This window comes from Azolla caroliniana, unplaced genomic scaffold (assembly GCF_043228905.1).
Source record: "Azolla caroliniana isolate FFs.n. ecotype wild unplaced genomic scaffold, voAzoCaro1.0.p SCAF_12, whole genome shotgun sequence".
In the NCBI taxonomy this organism is placed as follows: domain Eukaryota; kingdom Viridiplantae; phylum Streptophyta; class Polypodiopsida; order Salviniales; family Salviniaceae; genus Azolla; species Azolla caroliniana.
In genome coordinates this window covers 10,656,865-10,671,508 of record NW_028230447.1, presented here as the reverse complement: position 1 = coordinate 10,671,508, position 14,644 = coordinate 10,656,865, and the positions used below count along the sequence as shown (strand labels likewise).

The 14,644-nt window shown below is 37.1% G+C and overlaps 1 protein-coding gene across 2 annotated transcripts; it reads right to left on the bottom strand.

Annotated features, from left to right (window-relative positions):
* Nucleotides 1-589: 589 nt before the first annotated feature.
* Nucleotides 590-12,962, bottom strand: PANK2 (pantothenate kinase 2). Of its 2 annotated transcripts, XM_087328193.1 has the most exons (22): nucleotides 12,567-12,962; nucleotides 11,173-11,403; nucleotides 10,859-10,917; nucleotides 10,663-10,779; nucleotides 10,230-10,349; nucleotides 10,067-10,161; nucleotides 9,106-9,199; nucleotides 8,860-8,991; nucleotides 8,665-8,777; nucleotides 8,319-8,511; nucleotides 7,633-7,844; nucleotides 3,715-3,759; nucleotides 3,568-3,616; nucleotides 3,367-3,449; nucleotides 2,588-2,704; nucleotides 2,441-2,504; nucleotides 1,959-2,105; nucleotides 1,703-1,867; nucleotides 1,535-1,618; nucleotides 1,238-1,444; nucleotides 883-954; nucleotides 590-814 (listed from the first exon to the last, which is right to left on the bottom strand). In XM_087328193.1, the coding sequence occupies exons 1-22, from the start codon at nucleotides 12,865-12,867 to the stop codon at nucleotides 716-718; spliced, it is 2,799 nt and encodes a 932-aa protein (XP_087184319.1). In that variant the 5' UTR covers nucleotides 12,868-12,962; the 3' UTR covers nucleotides 590-715. The 2 variants fall into 2 exon arrangements, with proteins under 2 accessions (XP_087184319.1, XP_087184320.1); XM_087328194.1 differs by lacking the exon at nucleotides 12,567-12,962 and having other exon boundaries at nucleotides 597-814; nucleotides 10,663-10,772; nucleotides 11,173-11,231.
* Nucleotides 12,963-14,644: the final 1,682 nt, after the last annotated feature.

The window sequence follows — 14,644 nt, the reverse complement described above, 5'->3', positions numbered from 1 at the left end:
ATAGGCTGAGTTCAGTCTCTATTAGACATTGGTACATATATCTTTCTTTTTATCTCTATCTCTCTAGGCTTTATCTTTAAATCATGCTTCACTTGTCTAATCAAATAAAATTTCCCATCCGACTCTACACTAACTCTTTCCAAAATTGTAATTCTCTTTCTAGCTCACTTTTACAACATATGTAACTATGTACGCATCTTTAATAACCTAAATAGTCCCACACCATCTTCATTAATTGATCAGATATGACAAAATGTTATGGTTTGTAAACATGTAAGCACTATGAACATCATTGAGTGTGACATCTTAGTTTGTTGATGTGATACGATGTGTCAAAATGCTATGGCTTGTAAACACATGATCAAATCACAGGTCACTGTTACGAATGGCCTTGAATGAACAATATGATTCTGGTTGTTATACATAACTCATGCACACAATGCATCCTAATATGTTATTATCTATACAACATGCCAAACTTGAAGAGCTAAATGGAGCAATTATCATTACTAATATGATCATTTATCATTAACTATCATTTCATATCGTATCAATTTTGAATGTTGTGTCAGGAATTAGGATTCAAAAGTTTTATTAATGATGACGATTGAAGAATATCATGAAAAACTAATCCTAGTAGCAGGCCCCTTACGGCAGTTCCACGGACAATACTCGAGGAAATAAAGTGGATATTCTCTTGGTTCCCAGTGCTTCATTATTCATTATTTGGTGCAGGTTCATACCGGCAAACACAATCATATATGGATCCTTGGACTAGACGCTCTGCCAATCGCTGGTTTTTAATCATAGCAAGCTGTTAAAAATACAAATGTTTCAGACAAAGCTAAAGTACATAATTAGCAAAATTCAATAAAAACATACCTTCAAACATTCACTTGTAAAAGTTGCATTATAATTTGTATGTAGAGCCCGACCCATTCCTTCTAGAATTACCTATATATATATATGAAATTATATACATTCATGCACTAGTTAATTTGTATGTTATAAATATAATGTTAAAAATGTGCATGTATTAAGGTAATCTGTAAATGTATATATATGTACAGCATAATCACGTAACCTCGAGGTATATTACAAATACAAGCACTAGTTAAGCTCAACACCACCGTGAGATAGGCTAAAAATTTCACAGTACATATTCAGATAAGCATAATGCCTACAAATATATGCATGCACAGATTCAAAACATAAAAATATAGTGACTACAACCTACCAAGTCCGCATCTTTAGCTAATTCAGCTAGTTCAGAGCTCACTTGGCGTAAGTCAATACATGGACTTCCAGACCCATTCTCCACCACCATCAAAGGGGGAACAGAGGATTCGCCCCTAGAAACATCGACGCCTTCATCTGAGTCCATAGACATTGCATCCAGCAACAGACCCCCAACTTCCGCAGCTTTTCTTAATAGATCACAATGCTGTAAAAAATGAAAAAATTTCCAAAAGTAAAGCTTGCCAGAACTTCAGAACCTCAATTTTCATTACTTTATATACTAAAATTATAAAACCTTTGCTGCTGCAGCCACTATGGTTGGGAGCTCACTTGCTGTCACATCATTGATAGCCGGAAGAGAATTGGCCACGAGGACAACCTTTATTCAACAAAACGAATGTTAGATACAACTGGATATGAACAAAACAACATAGCATAAAATACTTGCTACAAACCATATCACCTCAGTGCCACGTCTTAGGAGTTCCCGAGCTAAAGGCAGCATACCAAGCACAATATCTGCACCAGAATTGTCGACAAAGAGAAGAGCCCTCCTGTGTGGTTTCGGTGAAACATTACTTTCTTTTGAACCTAACCATCTTGCTCTTAAAGCATCATAATCATCTACCTATGAGAAGGAAAGAAGATAACCATAAATACAAATTGGGAACCCAAAATGGTTAAACATTTTAAAAAGTTAATCTGAGAATACAACAAACCCGCCATGGCCGACGCATTTTATTCCGGCTCATTCGATAGATTTCAATTATTGTTCCACTCTGATAAAGTTCAACACATGCTCTTGAACCCCAATCAAAAATGTTTGCAGCAAGGACACCCTCAATCAATGCAAGTAATCGAGCCTCCTGAGAAAGTAAATAAATAAAATGTTATTCTGATTGCTTCAGACAAGAAAGGTAATCTGGAGTACTAGCAGTGATTCTTCCTTAATAAAAATATTGAAAATGACATTTCAGATATGGTCTTATTATTGCTCTTGGTGTATGGTCTGTGGAATAGGATTAATGCAGTGCTAGTTTGCTATTTCTGAGCAGAAAATCAAGATTCTAAGCTAGCTGTGGAAGTGTTGTGGAATACTAGCATGCCTTCACTGGGAGTGAGATAAACACATTGGAACAAAAGAGGCCGAAAACAAAATTTAAGAATGTCAAATAGTTTAGTTTCCATGTTCCAAGAGTACCTCATCCATTGCATCCAGTTCTGATAGTAGATCCGGGAGGACAGCCAATGATGCTTCATTCTCCCTATTAATAAAGAAAAGTTTCTGTGCAACGCATCTCACATTTTCTCAATTCTAAACTCCCATACAGCATTAGCATGACTTTACCTTTGCTTGATTGCACGATAGGCATCCATGAAATGGAATTCACGTAGACACTCTTCTCGCAAGTCAAGAAGAGTTACAAGGTTCAGGTTCCCATAGGCAGCAGGCTCTTGTCTCAGTCTTGAAAAATCACAAGAAAGAATAAACAAGTTTGTCCCAATTCCCAAAAGAAATAAAATTCAATACAGCTTTGAAAAATCAGCCAGAAATTCAACAATGTTACAAATTTCAACATAGTTCCAAGAGTCTAAAATCTGATGAAACTCTATCCTCAATTGTTTTTCAAAAAAAAATACACATCCCAATTTAGGTAAGATGCAATTAGAAGCAGAGCAGGGCTTTGCTTTGCATTAACTTTGTCTAATATAATGGAACCCTTTTTACTTGCTTATGTTGATTTTTTATAGCATTTGTAAATTTCCAACAAAAAAAATATCAGTATAAGGTCTTCTCCATATGACAAGAGGTTAACAAAGTTGTGCGTAGCCATTTCCACATTAAAATGCCATCACCGAGTTGAGGATTTCCAATATGCATTTTTGGCTGGCAATAGTTATAAGCCCAAGTGTTAAGAATACACCAAATCCTGCTTAGCGTCACTAAATTCTATGACTATATAATACCACCAGTAATGTTATAGTATTATATATGTGTGAAACAAAATCAAGAATGTTGAGATTTCTTAGAAGAAATGAAACAAAACAGCATTTGGCATTTCATTAGTAACGATATGAGATATGTACAAGAACCTGATATAATTACTACTGGCAGTAAATTTCTACCTCCCAAGATGAGCACGGAATGCTTGAGCAAAAGCATCTCCCCTTCGTTTCGCATCATCAGTACCACCCTCACTTGCAACAGCCTTAGAAGTTATAAACCATTAAAAGAAAGTAGGTAATATGTTAATGTATAGTTCAAATTAATTTTTAATTAAACACATGCAAAAAATGCATTAAATGTATTTTAAAGATCCTACGCACAGTATCAACCAGTGTTGGAAGATGATCAGCAAGAATGTTGAACCAGTATCTATAAGATTACAAATCAATAAAAAAAAATTGCAGGAAACCTGAAAACCTTTTCTTTTGAGATAAGAATATGTAGGACAAAGCAGTATGAATGCTTACTCTCTTTCATCATCTTGATTAAAATCCACGGTGTTAGGTTCATATCTAGAAACAAGTCAAAAAAAGCAGCACAAGACATTCAAATAGATTGTATAGATATTTAACATCCAACATTAGAAGAAGAAATACATAAGGAAAATTAACAGGCCAGCCTGTATTTCACTATCAGAGAAAGCTTATATGAACGAAGCAATGCCACCCTAAGGTTGTGGCTAGATTGCTTCAGGACAAGGATTTAACATCCATTATCTCGATTGCTCCAGCACAGGAATACTTGACACACTATTGGCAAACCCTCATTAGTATTTCTTTACTGACAATTGATAGAAAGAAGAAGAAGAAGAAAGATATAGTAACGTCTTTTAAGAGGCCAGGGATTACATCTTAAGTGTTGTCTCGTCTTTGAGAACAACAAATCCAAATAGAATAAGTATTACTCAGTAAAGATAAAAGTAAATAAGATAAAAACAGACGAGGGAATCTGGTTTTCGGCCCATGTAAGATTCACAAGTTAGATATATTATAACTTTTGACTTCGAAAGATGTCTAGCATAGCTCAATCCAGAATGGAGAGGTTTCCGAAGCAAGGGAAGCACCTGCGATGGTGGGAGATAATGGCATTTATTTGTCGATGACAAGGGTGGTGAGGTCATGGTCCGTGCCCAGGCCTACGTGCACTACAAATTGATATTGCCCGGTCTATTGTAACCCGTTTGTTATGTCCTGGTCGGGAGCCCATTTGTGTATCCCTTGATTGACTCGTAGCATTAGTAGCAATGATGAGGCTAAGGAAAGTTGTGATTGCCTTTGTGGATGAGGTTGTGTGGCTGTATTATTGTCCTTCAACAACTTTTCCCTATGTCTCTTGAGTTCTAGTTATGTACAACATACACTCTATCATGGAGCTCCTTTTTGTATAACACAACCACTCCTCACGAACCTCTAGTGCTTCCCAGTGTCTAAGGTTGGGGACATATATTGACTCCCATCTATATCCTTGTACATCAAGGAGTTTGCCAGACATGCATTGATGGGTCTCTGTGTACATAGCAATATCTGTGTTTTTGAAGGTATCTTCAAAATATCCGTAGAAATCCATTGCAATTCCATATAGTCATGTGCAGGGTCTCATAGGCCATATATTGTCATGTGGTTCTCAGCTCTGTAATAATGACCTTACCGTCTCTATATACAGCCCATTTGCCTTCCTTTCTTGCATCAAGCACTCATGGCATGTTTTCTTTGCAATGTGCCACTTGGGCTGGAGTGAGATCATCATCTAAGTATATTTTCTCACCCTTGAGTGCCCTTCTTTTAGATAGGGAAGCTTTTTTCTTGTCGATATCCATGAAGTGTATAATAAGGGCTTTAGGTCTAGAATCATCTCTTCCCACCCTCCACACCGAAGCAAATGGAATATCTGATGCCCCAATCTTTGTTCCAAGATTCTTGGCATCTTCTTGTGGGCTTCCTTTTGCTGCTCAACCAACCACTCGTACATGCAACGCACGAGCTTTCCTCTTGGTTTTTTCTTCTAATGTAGCATTCAACATTTCCATCCTATTCATTGATGTTCCTTTTTGTTTTTTCACTACATCTATCCAAGGAGCATTTGCTTTAATTTCTTTTTGGGCATGCTTAGCCTGAGCTTTGGCCTCTTTGGCCATGTATACCCATGTTTGCATTTCCTTAGTGACATTGGCTTTAACTGTAGAGATGTATTTTTCCACACCGTATTGTCCTTTTTCTAAATCGGCTTTTATAAATACTAATTCAACCTTATTTGAGGATATTTCATCCTTAAGGTATTGTGTCATGTCATCCTTAAGCTCTAAGTTTGATTTCTTGAGATGGCTTGTTATGTCTTTCCGCATCTCTTCTAATAACTCAATCTTGAGAGAGGCATAATACTTTGTTTTTTGTTTTTCTATCTCCTTTTTCATTTCTTCTTTTAGTGCTCTCTCTATCTCCTCTCTAATAAGACTGATCTCTTGCGTAATCAAATGACGTAATTAAATAGACCATGTTTCTCCTTTTCAACATCAACGGGAATGTCGAATGAAGCCTGCATTTTGGGTGTCTTGTGTGCCCTTTTAACACTATTCGGGGTGTTTCCATCCCGTCCTTTTCGCCTATGGTATCTTCTTGGAGTCTTCCATGGATCTGAACCCTCTTCGTGGGTGTTGAGATCCATAGCTTCATTTTCTGTCCATTCAGAATCCATGGTGTTTATCGGACAATAGGTACAGGGTATGAAATGCAGAGGGCAGAGAGCAGAGGGAATAATATAGATTCCAGGAATTCCTACTTGGCAGAAAACACAAGGGATCAGACTTGGCAGAAAATGCAAAGAATCAAATTTTGCAAAAAACGCAGAGCATCAGACATTGCAGAAAACGCAAAGGATCAGATATTGCAGAAAACGCAGAGAATCTGTGAGAGAGATCAGTAGACTATTACATAAACAGAGGATCAGTGAAAGAAAGATGTATTAACATCTTTTAAGAGGGCAAAAGTACCTAGAAGGACAAATGAGAAGGGTACAATAAGATGGATCCCAACCCCAAAAACACAGCCAACTGTTTAAGTCTATTTCAACAATCTAAATGACTCTTCGCTTTAAATAAACCCTAAACTGGATTTCGAGCTCTACATCAAAAGAGGATTGTTTGAATAAGGCAGAAAGGAAAGTCTTCTCATGCTGCCAAATGTCCTCTCTTCAAAAACATATCTTAGCCCATTCATTTATCTACTTGTAACTTTTAAGTGAGTTTATTTAGGATCTAGGCTAAAGTGACTTTATTAAGTACAGGTTTACAAGTGTCCATGAACCTTGGAACCCAACGGTAACTAGAATGACAACATGTTGTTCCCAAGGTTTGCCAGCCTTGGCTCCTCCAATCAAGGGATCATTCGCCCTCAGGTATTCCACTCTCCATGCAATACCTTCTTGCCCAATGGTTATAACTAATGTGATAAACAAAAACAAAGTAACACTTACTAGAGCAGGAAATGGAAAGAATCCCTTGATACTAGAGAGGATTCATAAAAGAAGGCAAAGAATGAAAAAGTTTCAATGCTCGATCCCATGGGGTAGAAGAGAGAATGCATTCATCAAATCGGTTATCAGAATTCAAAGGCAGTACCGTAGACTTGGAGAGCCCATAATCTACTCGAATATTATAGGGCTAGAATCTTAATAGGAGATAATGTTGCTTTGGTCATCCCTAACACAAAGGCACATGAATTTATCACTTATATGGTCTCCCTAGAGGGAATCTGGTGAGAAAACCATATACACATAAGAAAGAACAGAAAACAAAAAGTTTGAATTCCATGAAATAACATAATAATAAAGCCACTTCCACTGACATGTGTTGGCATGCAAAACAACACGAGAAAGATCAAGGATTCTCTTTCAACCATATACTAGAGTTGACCAAAGTATGCATAATTAGGGACAGGCTGAGGTCAAAACTTCGACTTACACTTCAGGCCATCATCTTTTGCTATAAATTGTAAGAAAAATATCGACTCTTTTTCAATTCTCTCTAATCGCAGGTGCTTCCCTCGCTTCGGAGACATCTCCATTCTGGATCGACCTATGCTAGAGATCCGAAGACAAAAGCTACAATATATCTAACTTGAGAATCTCACATGTGCCGAAAACCAGATTCCCTCATCTCTTTTTATCTTATATAATTTTATATTTACTGAGTATTATTTACTCTCTTTTTTTATTTGTTGTTCTCAAAGACAAGACAACACTTAAGATGTACTCTTTTGTTTGGTCTTATAGGCCATTTTGGCTTCTTAAAAGACGATAATATATCTTTCTTCTTTCTTCTAACATGAGATTCAGTCAATGAAAAACCTAACACTTGCTGGACAACTGAACAAAATTGTTTTGTTATTTACCCCTTAGGGTCCTTCAACAGTGGAAATGTTCCTATCGAGGGCATAAGATGGAGCACGCCAACATTGAGAGCTGCACTTGCATCTGAGCGTAATGACCCTGAACGCGCAAGAGGGCGGTCAAAACCACCTACACCAGTAGTGCCAGGAACAGTTTTTGGGACAGGTGCAGTGATCTCAACCCCCCGTTGAATGAATTTTTCCATCCATGTAATCTGCAAACAAGAAAACGTTGTAAAAATCAGGAGAAAGTTCGAAATACCCTTAATTTTTTTCTTTATTTTCCCAAATTACCCTAAGTTGTCCTGACTTCCCCAAATGCCTTTAGTCGAGCCCAGAGAGAGCAATCTTTATATGGTGAATTCATACCCTTTTTCTCAATCATATGTGCTATTGGAAGATTATATGCTTAACATATCTCCTTTTACTTCTTTCATGGGTTTCAAAAGGGTGGTTGGGGAGAAAACTAAACTCAGGGCCATTTGGAGAACATCGCAATCCATGTTTCAACAACTTTGAGCTCTCATCCAAGAATTTCCATCCACGAATCCGGGACTAGGGCGTTCCTCTATGATTAATGACTGTGGGTCCATGAAAGTTGCATGTCTCCATAAAACAACCATGGAAACAAAAGCATACATACTATTTAGTTATTATTCACTTAGTGAAAAACTTCCAATTTTACTTGCCTTCTCATTAAGATCTCTAATAGGTGGACCTTGGATTTCTCCACCTGCACAAGGTGCACCCATAGGGAATCTCTCCACAAATTGATGAGATGTCAAATCAGCAAATCCACTTTTATCGTAACTCAAAAATGCTCCCAAAGCACCTAAGAACCCCTCATGTCGTAGGAACATTGCTTGTGCTTCACCTTTAGACCTACTCATCCATTTTAAATTCTAGTCAATTTTTTAGCATGTTTCTGGCAACAAAATTTTATTTCAAGTCCATATTGAAAAGGTCACAAGTTTTTGACGAGTGCAGAAACATTTTTATTATAAAAGTTCTTATGTAAAATCAATACAAACATACCAGAAACCAACAGCAAAAGAAATTGTATCCATGGTATATGCATGCCCACGAATAAAGAAACCTCCGAAGAATATCCGTTTCAAACCATACCGAAGTGCATTGAGGTATGCAATCTGTGCAACACTTACAGCATTTCAGATCACAAATTGCCCTATTTACAAACTTGTTTTAACCTCTTAGATTTAGGATGAACACCTGAGCAATGTTGTAAGAGATCATACGAAGCAAGGAAAGAGCAATATCCTCTCTTTTATAATCTTCAAGGTCCTTGTTTGCTGAAGTCACCTTTCCAAAACTTGAAGCAATTGTTGAAGCAGAAAGACCGATCTGATTGATTAATTACGAGATAATGTTTAGGCATTGCTCTTCTTATGTCCCTGAATGACAACTTAATGAAAAAATTATATTTTTGCTGTGGTTAAACATGGATGGATACAGAACCTTGCTATAATCAAGACCACCATAAATGTCCCCCACCAGCATGTCTACTGCACTATTATCGCCTTTCTGACTAAGCTCCAGTATTTCATCAAAACTGAGACAAAAGAGCCAACTAAAAGAATTCAGTACATGATTCCTTGCCTTGGTGGAGTCTCTGTCCCAAATGACAATGGTTCAGAATTCTACGTGCTGGCTGGGCAATACCATCGTGCCCACTATAAAGATTCATGCTAAGAATTGTCAGCCTATTGACTGGGCAACACCTTTGTACCCATTATAAAGATTCATGTTAAGGATTTTCAGTCTTGTGGTTATAACGACTCGTGTAAAGGATCTTTATCTGGTGGTTTGTCAGGACTCAAAGAATTAAAAGCCTACGTCTTCATGTAATCAGGGAACTAACATAGAAGAACATTAACCTGCCCACCACAACGATTAAAAATGTAAAGATGGCCAACCACAACAAGTGTCATGTTTCGTGGAAAAAGAAGCCACGTGATACAAAGAAACAGTATGCCAATTGAGCATCTGACCAAATTCATCTAGGGCTCTTCTTACCTTAAACCCATTAAAACCCAACACCACGTTTCTCAATACCTCAAACGAAGGGAGCCAATTTCAAAAAAAATGTGATACTATAACTCAATGTCATCAGCTATATTTCCATTACACACATGTATAGATGTTAACATCATCTTTTATCCTTTTCCCTCCTGAGTTTACAAGACACAATGGGGCTTCGAGTATTTTGCTTTTCCCCACCTTCTTGTGGAAGAAATGTTTTATACGTTCCAAGGTCAATTTTAGTTAGTATCTTTTTTTACATGGGTATTACATGAAATCATAGGTTATATTTTAGAATTTTCCATACAGCAAGACAGTATTTGTTTTACGCTTGCATTAGTTAAACTGTTGCATGAACACAAATCATAAACGACCAGTACCTGAGATGGTTAGATACCTTTTGCATTTGGTTAGAAGGCGACCAAGGCCCCAAAATGTACCACCTCCAACATTAGTGCCACTAACTCTTTGGAATTTTCCATCGCCATCCACCTAGATGGGACATTTTCCTTGCTTATAGAAGTACCTAAACCAGAATTGATGAAATTGATTCATCTTACCTTGATCATGCTAACACCTGATCCAATATTGACAAGAAGATAAGGAAACATATCATTAGGATCAATCTGAACAAATTTCTTTTGCCCTTCCATGTGTGTAAAAGCTTCATCTCGGATAGCCTGGCACGACATAAACATGGAGATAGCCTTAGCTGTATGTAAAGATGTATGTAATATGCATAAAGTTAATGTTAATTTTTATCTGCTGTAACTTATCTTTAAATATAATTCTAAACTATTAGAGACTACTCTATCAGCAAACAGGATGTGGACTACTTTATACAATGAGCTATACAGAAGCTCTATGTTACTCTGTATGAAACAACCAAACTATAAACTTGCATATCGTAACTAATATGATTCATTATAAAGTCTCATATGCTTCTTACAGGTTACATAAAATCACAGTAGTAAGAGCAGACGGGTAAAATACCCTTAACAAAAAATTTAGCCCTGCAACAAGACAATCCATTTCGTCCTCCTTCTCCATGGTCACTCCAAGTTTTTCTTTTAATACATCCGCATATTTGAATGCCCCACCACCTGTTGCCTAGAAAGACATGTAATTGTTAATGTAGCTTAGATATATAGAAGTCATCTGAATCAAAACCTTTCAACCCAACTAATACCTTGATGATAGGTCCATCATATGAACCTGCAGTCAACTCTAACTTGTCTATGTCCTGGCCTACACAATTATAGCTCGTCAAACCATACACGAACAGGTATTCAATGCTCTCTTGCACAAATATCTCTCCCTCTCTCTATTAGGAGTGGGGTTTCATATTGATTATATAAACAACAGACAATTGAAGAGTTTCTTCTCTAGACTGGTGGTAAATGTAAATGTCCTAGTATTTAAATTTGCAAGTGACAAAAAGGCTTCTGATCATTACAATAAAAAAGCAATCAAATCAATTTAAATAAATGGAAAGAGGCTTACAAGCAATCCTGCTTGAATAAAGTTTCTTTGACACAATGAAATCAACACACTCGTTCATCTTGCTCGTTTCAAATTTGACAAAATGGAGACGACCACCAAGAATAGGGAATATATTTCTTAAACTAGGGATCAGCGTCTCCCTACGTCGCTCCAACCCATGAACTGTTGTACTAAATGGTTTTTTAGCGCTATCAGAATGCCTTGAGAAGTAAACAATCTTGATCAAAGAACCTGCATGAAAAGTGAAATGAAATTTTATTGGAATATTTATAATCATGCATGAGTCTTACCGGGTGTTTGTCAAGTGTTGGCTAGCATATGATATGATACAGCATGTGTCAAACAAAGTCATAGAAATTTTACAACTTATGTAATAAAAACTCTTCTTGCATGTTCCAAGAAACATTGCAACATATATCAACCAGAGCAGCAAGTTGATAAATCTAGCCACACATTGAGAAACGCATAAACTTTTACCAATGCAAGTGAAAGGCAAAGTTTTTTTCAATGGCGAATTTCCAGAAGTTATAGCTGGTAGAGAGGCTGGTTTCCACAAAAACCATGCATCATATGCAAGGACGACTTCACTTTGTTAAGAGATCATCTTGAATGTGCGCATTACTTTGTTATTGACTAAATATAGATTAGAGAGGGAGAGATAGTGGTACCAGACTATTATGAGTATTATTTCTGAGATACATGGACTCTTCCTAATCTAAAATTATAAACTCAAGTTCAACTTTAAACCATTCTCAATTCGCCCAGCTTGAGAATAGGTAATTTTGTTATAATTTCCTGCATGAAGGTTGATTTTTCATCAAGAAAACAAGGAAATCGTGTTCACTTCTAAAAGTTCAAAAATGCATTCCCCTAGGAAACAAAGGTTGATTTCTTTTTGGACCGTCTTATCTCAAATTTGCAACGCTTTATCTTTGCTTAACGTAAATTAAAGTTCCGAAATTAAAGATTGTACATCATATAGAATCCACATGGCAAACGCATGTTTATGAGTGCTTACTGAAAACAACAACCACACGTAATGATTGGTGAAACCGACGAAAGACAAGCAAGCGAGACGAATTTCCTATGGAGAGAAGTGCTTACGCATGATTACAAAGGAGAAAACACCAAATGTATAGAATGCTTTCTAAAAAAGCCAAAGAAACCTAAGAAAGAGATGGACAATGACAGTGGCAAAGAGAGGGGGGAGAGGTTTTTGATGAAAAAAATCTGTTTATAAACCCTTACAAGAAAAACACTACACTAGACTTTGCTGAGAAATTAAAGAAAAAATTCCCACTATAAATCCTTACAAATGTAGAGAGCAACCACTGCACAATGCATGTAAACTTCTTTTTTTGAAAACAAAAGGAACATAAGATAGAAAAGAAAACCTCCAATATCGATAGCAAAATGAGAGATATCATCACTCTGGTTGGGAAGAAGAATTGCAGGAGTTCGTTCCTCTGCAGATCCTTGGATTGCTGCCCCGCTAAGATCCAACTGGGGCCTCGAAGGAGATCGATGCATTGTCGAAGTAGAAGAAGAAGAAGAAGAAACAGAAGAAGAGGTATTACGGTTATTATGATTTCCTTCAACTGAAACGGATATGTTGGCTGATCCTGTCTCTTCTTCTTCTACTACTTCAACTACTTCTGAGTTCGTCTTCTGAGAACGATCTCCGCAGTTTGCCATAGCCAGAAAAGGCTTGGATCTCGACTGTACAGAAGCAAGAGGGAGGGATGGAACGTCTTTCACGTCATCAACGGGTAGTGTGGTCTCTCTCGTCTTCTTCCACAGCCAAAGACCAAAAAAACAAATGCAGCTACAGCTACAACTACAGCCACCATAAACATAATTTATAAGGTAGCAGCTATCTATCTATAGCTCTATACATAATATCAATATATTTGTATTAGCCACAATCCACTACCAATATGTATGTATATACATACATACATACACACATAATGTACTCCACTTTAAAAAGTGTGCTGAGTCAAAGAATTTAGGATTCGAAATTTTATCGTCCATATACATAAAGAGGCCATTGTTTTTTGACCTATTGGGACCAAAGTATACATGTGTTCTTCATGTGTGTCTCCTTCCTAAGAAGGGAAGGGAAGGGAAGGAAGGGGTATTCATACATTGAAGCACAAAGTCTCCATGTGTGAATAAAGCATACGCATATATGAGCTCAACCTTCTAGGTGGTGTCTTAAGTATGGCATTTAAGTTATCACTCCCTCTTAGTATGTCAGCATATCTTGAACGAATTGCACTCACTATATGTTGAGCATGTGAAGAGCAAGTGACATTCGTCCTCTACCATGCCTTCATTGCATACTTTACATGTCCTCAATTTCGTTACATTTTGATACCATGATGCGACTTCGATACCTAACTTGCGAGATCGAGTGCGAAGTAGTGTAAGGGGGGTTCTACGAGCATTACTACTCATATTGGTAATCAGATAAGGTTAGATACGATCAATAGGCATTCTTGCTTTATATTGAGACCAACATTCAAGGTTGACATTTGCAATGTAGTATTCTAGTGTTGTCCTCTTAGCATCTTCCCATTTCATCCTTAATGATTTCACCAACCTTTCCCCAATCATTACATGATGCATAGCATCGCCAGAAAGCTCTAAAATATCATCCACACCCCATCATCTAAACCATTTCCTTATGTGAACACCCTGATCGGATGAGAGAATCTTACTCTTATGATTCTTTTGTAGCTCACATCCAACATTCCAAGCAAGATGTGGTAATCGATGATTCAGCATATTCTTGACTTTTGTAATGTATTTATATACTCTTTGGAGGGCCAATATTTCTATGGGTCGACCACCTGTTTCCAAGAGCATAACCTGGTAAGAGGTAGTGCATTTAACTCCTAATTGCCTCCTTAAAAACATATTTTGTATTTTCTCAATTTCATTCCATGCATTAAGAGAGATTGTGCCACCCCATACTTCTACTCCATAAAGCAATACTTGAGTTACCATGGCATTGAACAACATTAGTTTTACTTCCCATCCACAAATATTTGGTTGCATTGGTTCTCCAAAAGGTAATATGATTTCCAACTCTCTTGGAGCCTAGAATCAAAGCATGCACTCCATTTATTTAAAGCTTCAAACAAATTGTATATGTTCACCTCTATATGTGAGCATAGGGTAATGATGAGGTTGGATGATTTGCACTACCATCATTTTTGTTTTCTCCACATTCACTACTAGTCCACTACTATGGCAAAATTCTTCTACTATCAACATCATATGAGAAGAGTACCGCATCATATGCATATAGAAGCAATAAGATAACATGTTGCATCAATTTGGGGGCATTCAAGCATTCTTCTCTTGCAACCTTACTCACCAGTTCTTCTAATTTATCAATACATAAGCCAGTCTTCTTCGAATGAATGATCGGTATATGTATGTGTGTGTGTGTGTGTGTGTGTGT

Excerpts from the sequence above, each read along its gene's own strand:
- PANK2 (XM_087328193.1), bottom strand. The coding sequence starts at position 12,867 with ATGGCAAACTGCGGAGATCGTTCTCAGAAGACGAACTCAGAAGTAGTT. Across the intron at positions 3,450-3,567 it reads TTCCAACACTGGTTGATACT|GCTGTTGCAAGTGAGGGTGG; the intron begins GTGCGTAGGATC and ends ATAACTTCTAAG. Across the intron at positions 955-1,237 it reads TAGCTAAAGATGCGGACTTG|GTAATTCTAGAAGGAATGGG; the intron begins GTAGGTTGTAGT and ends ATATATATATAG.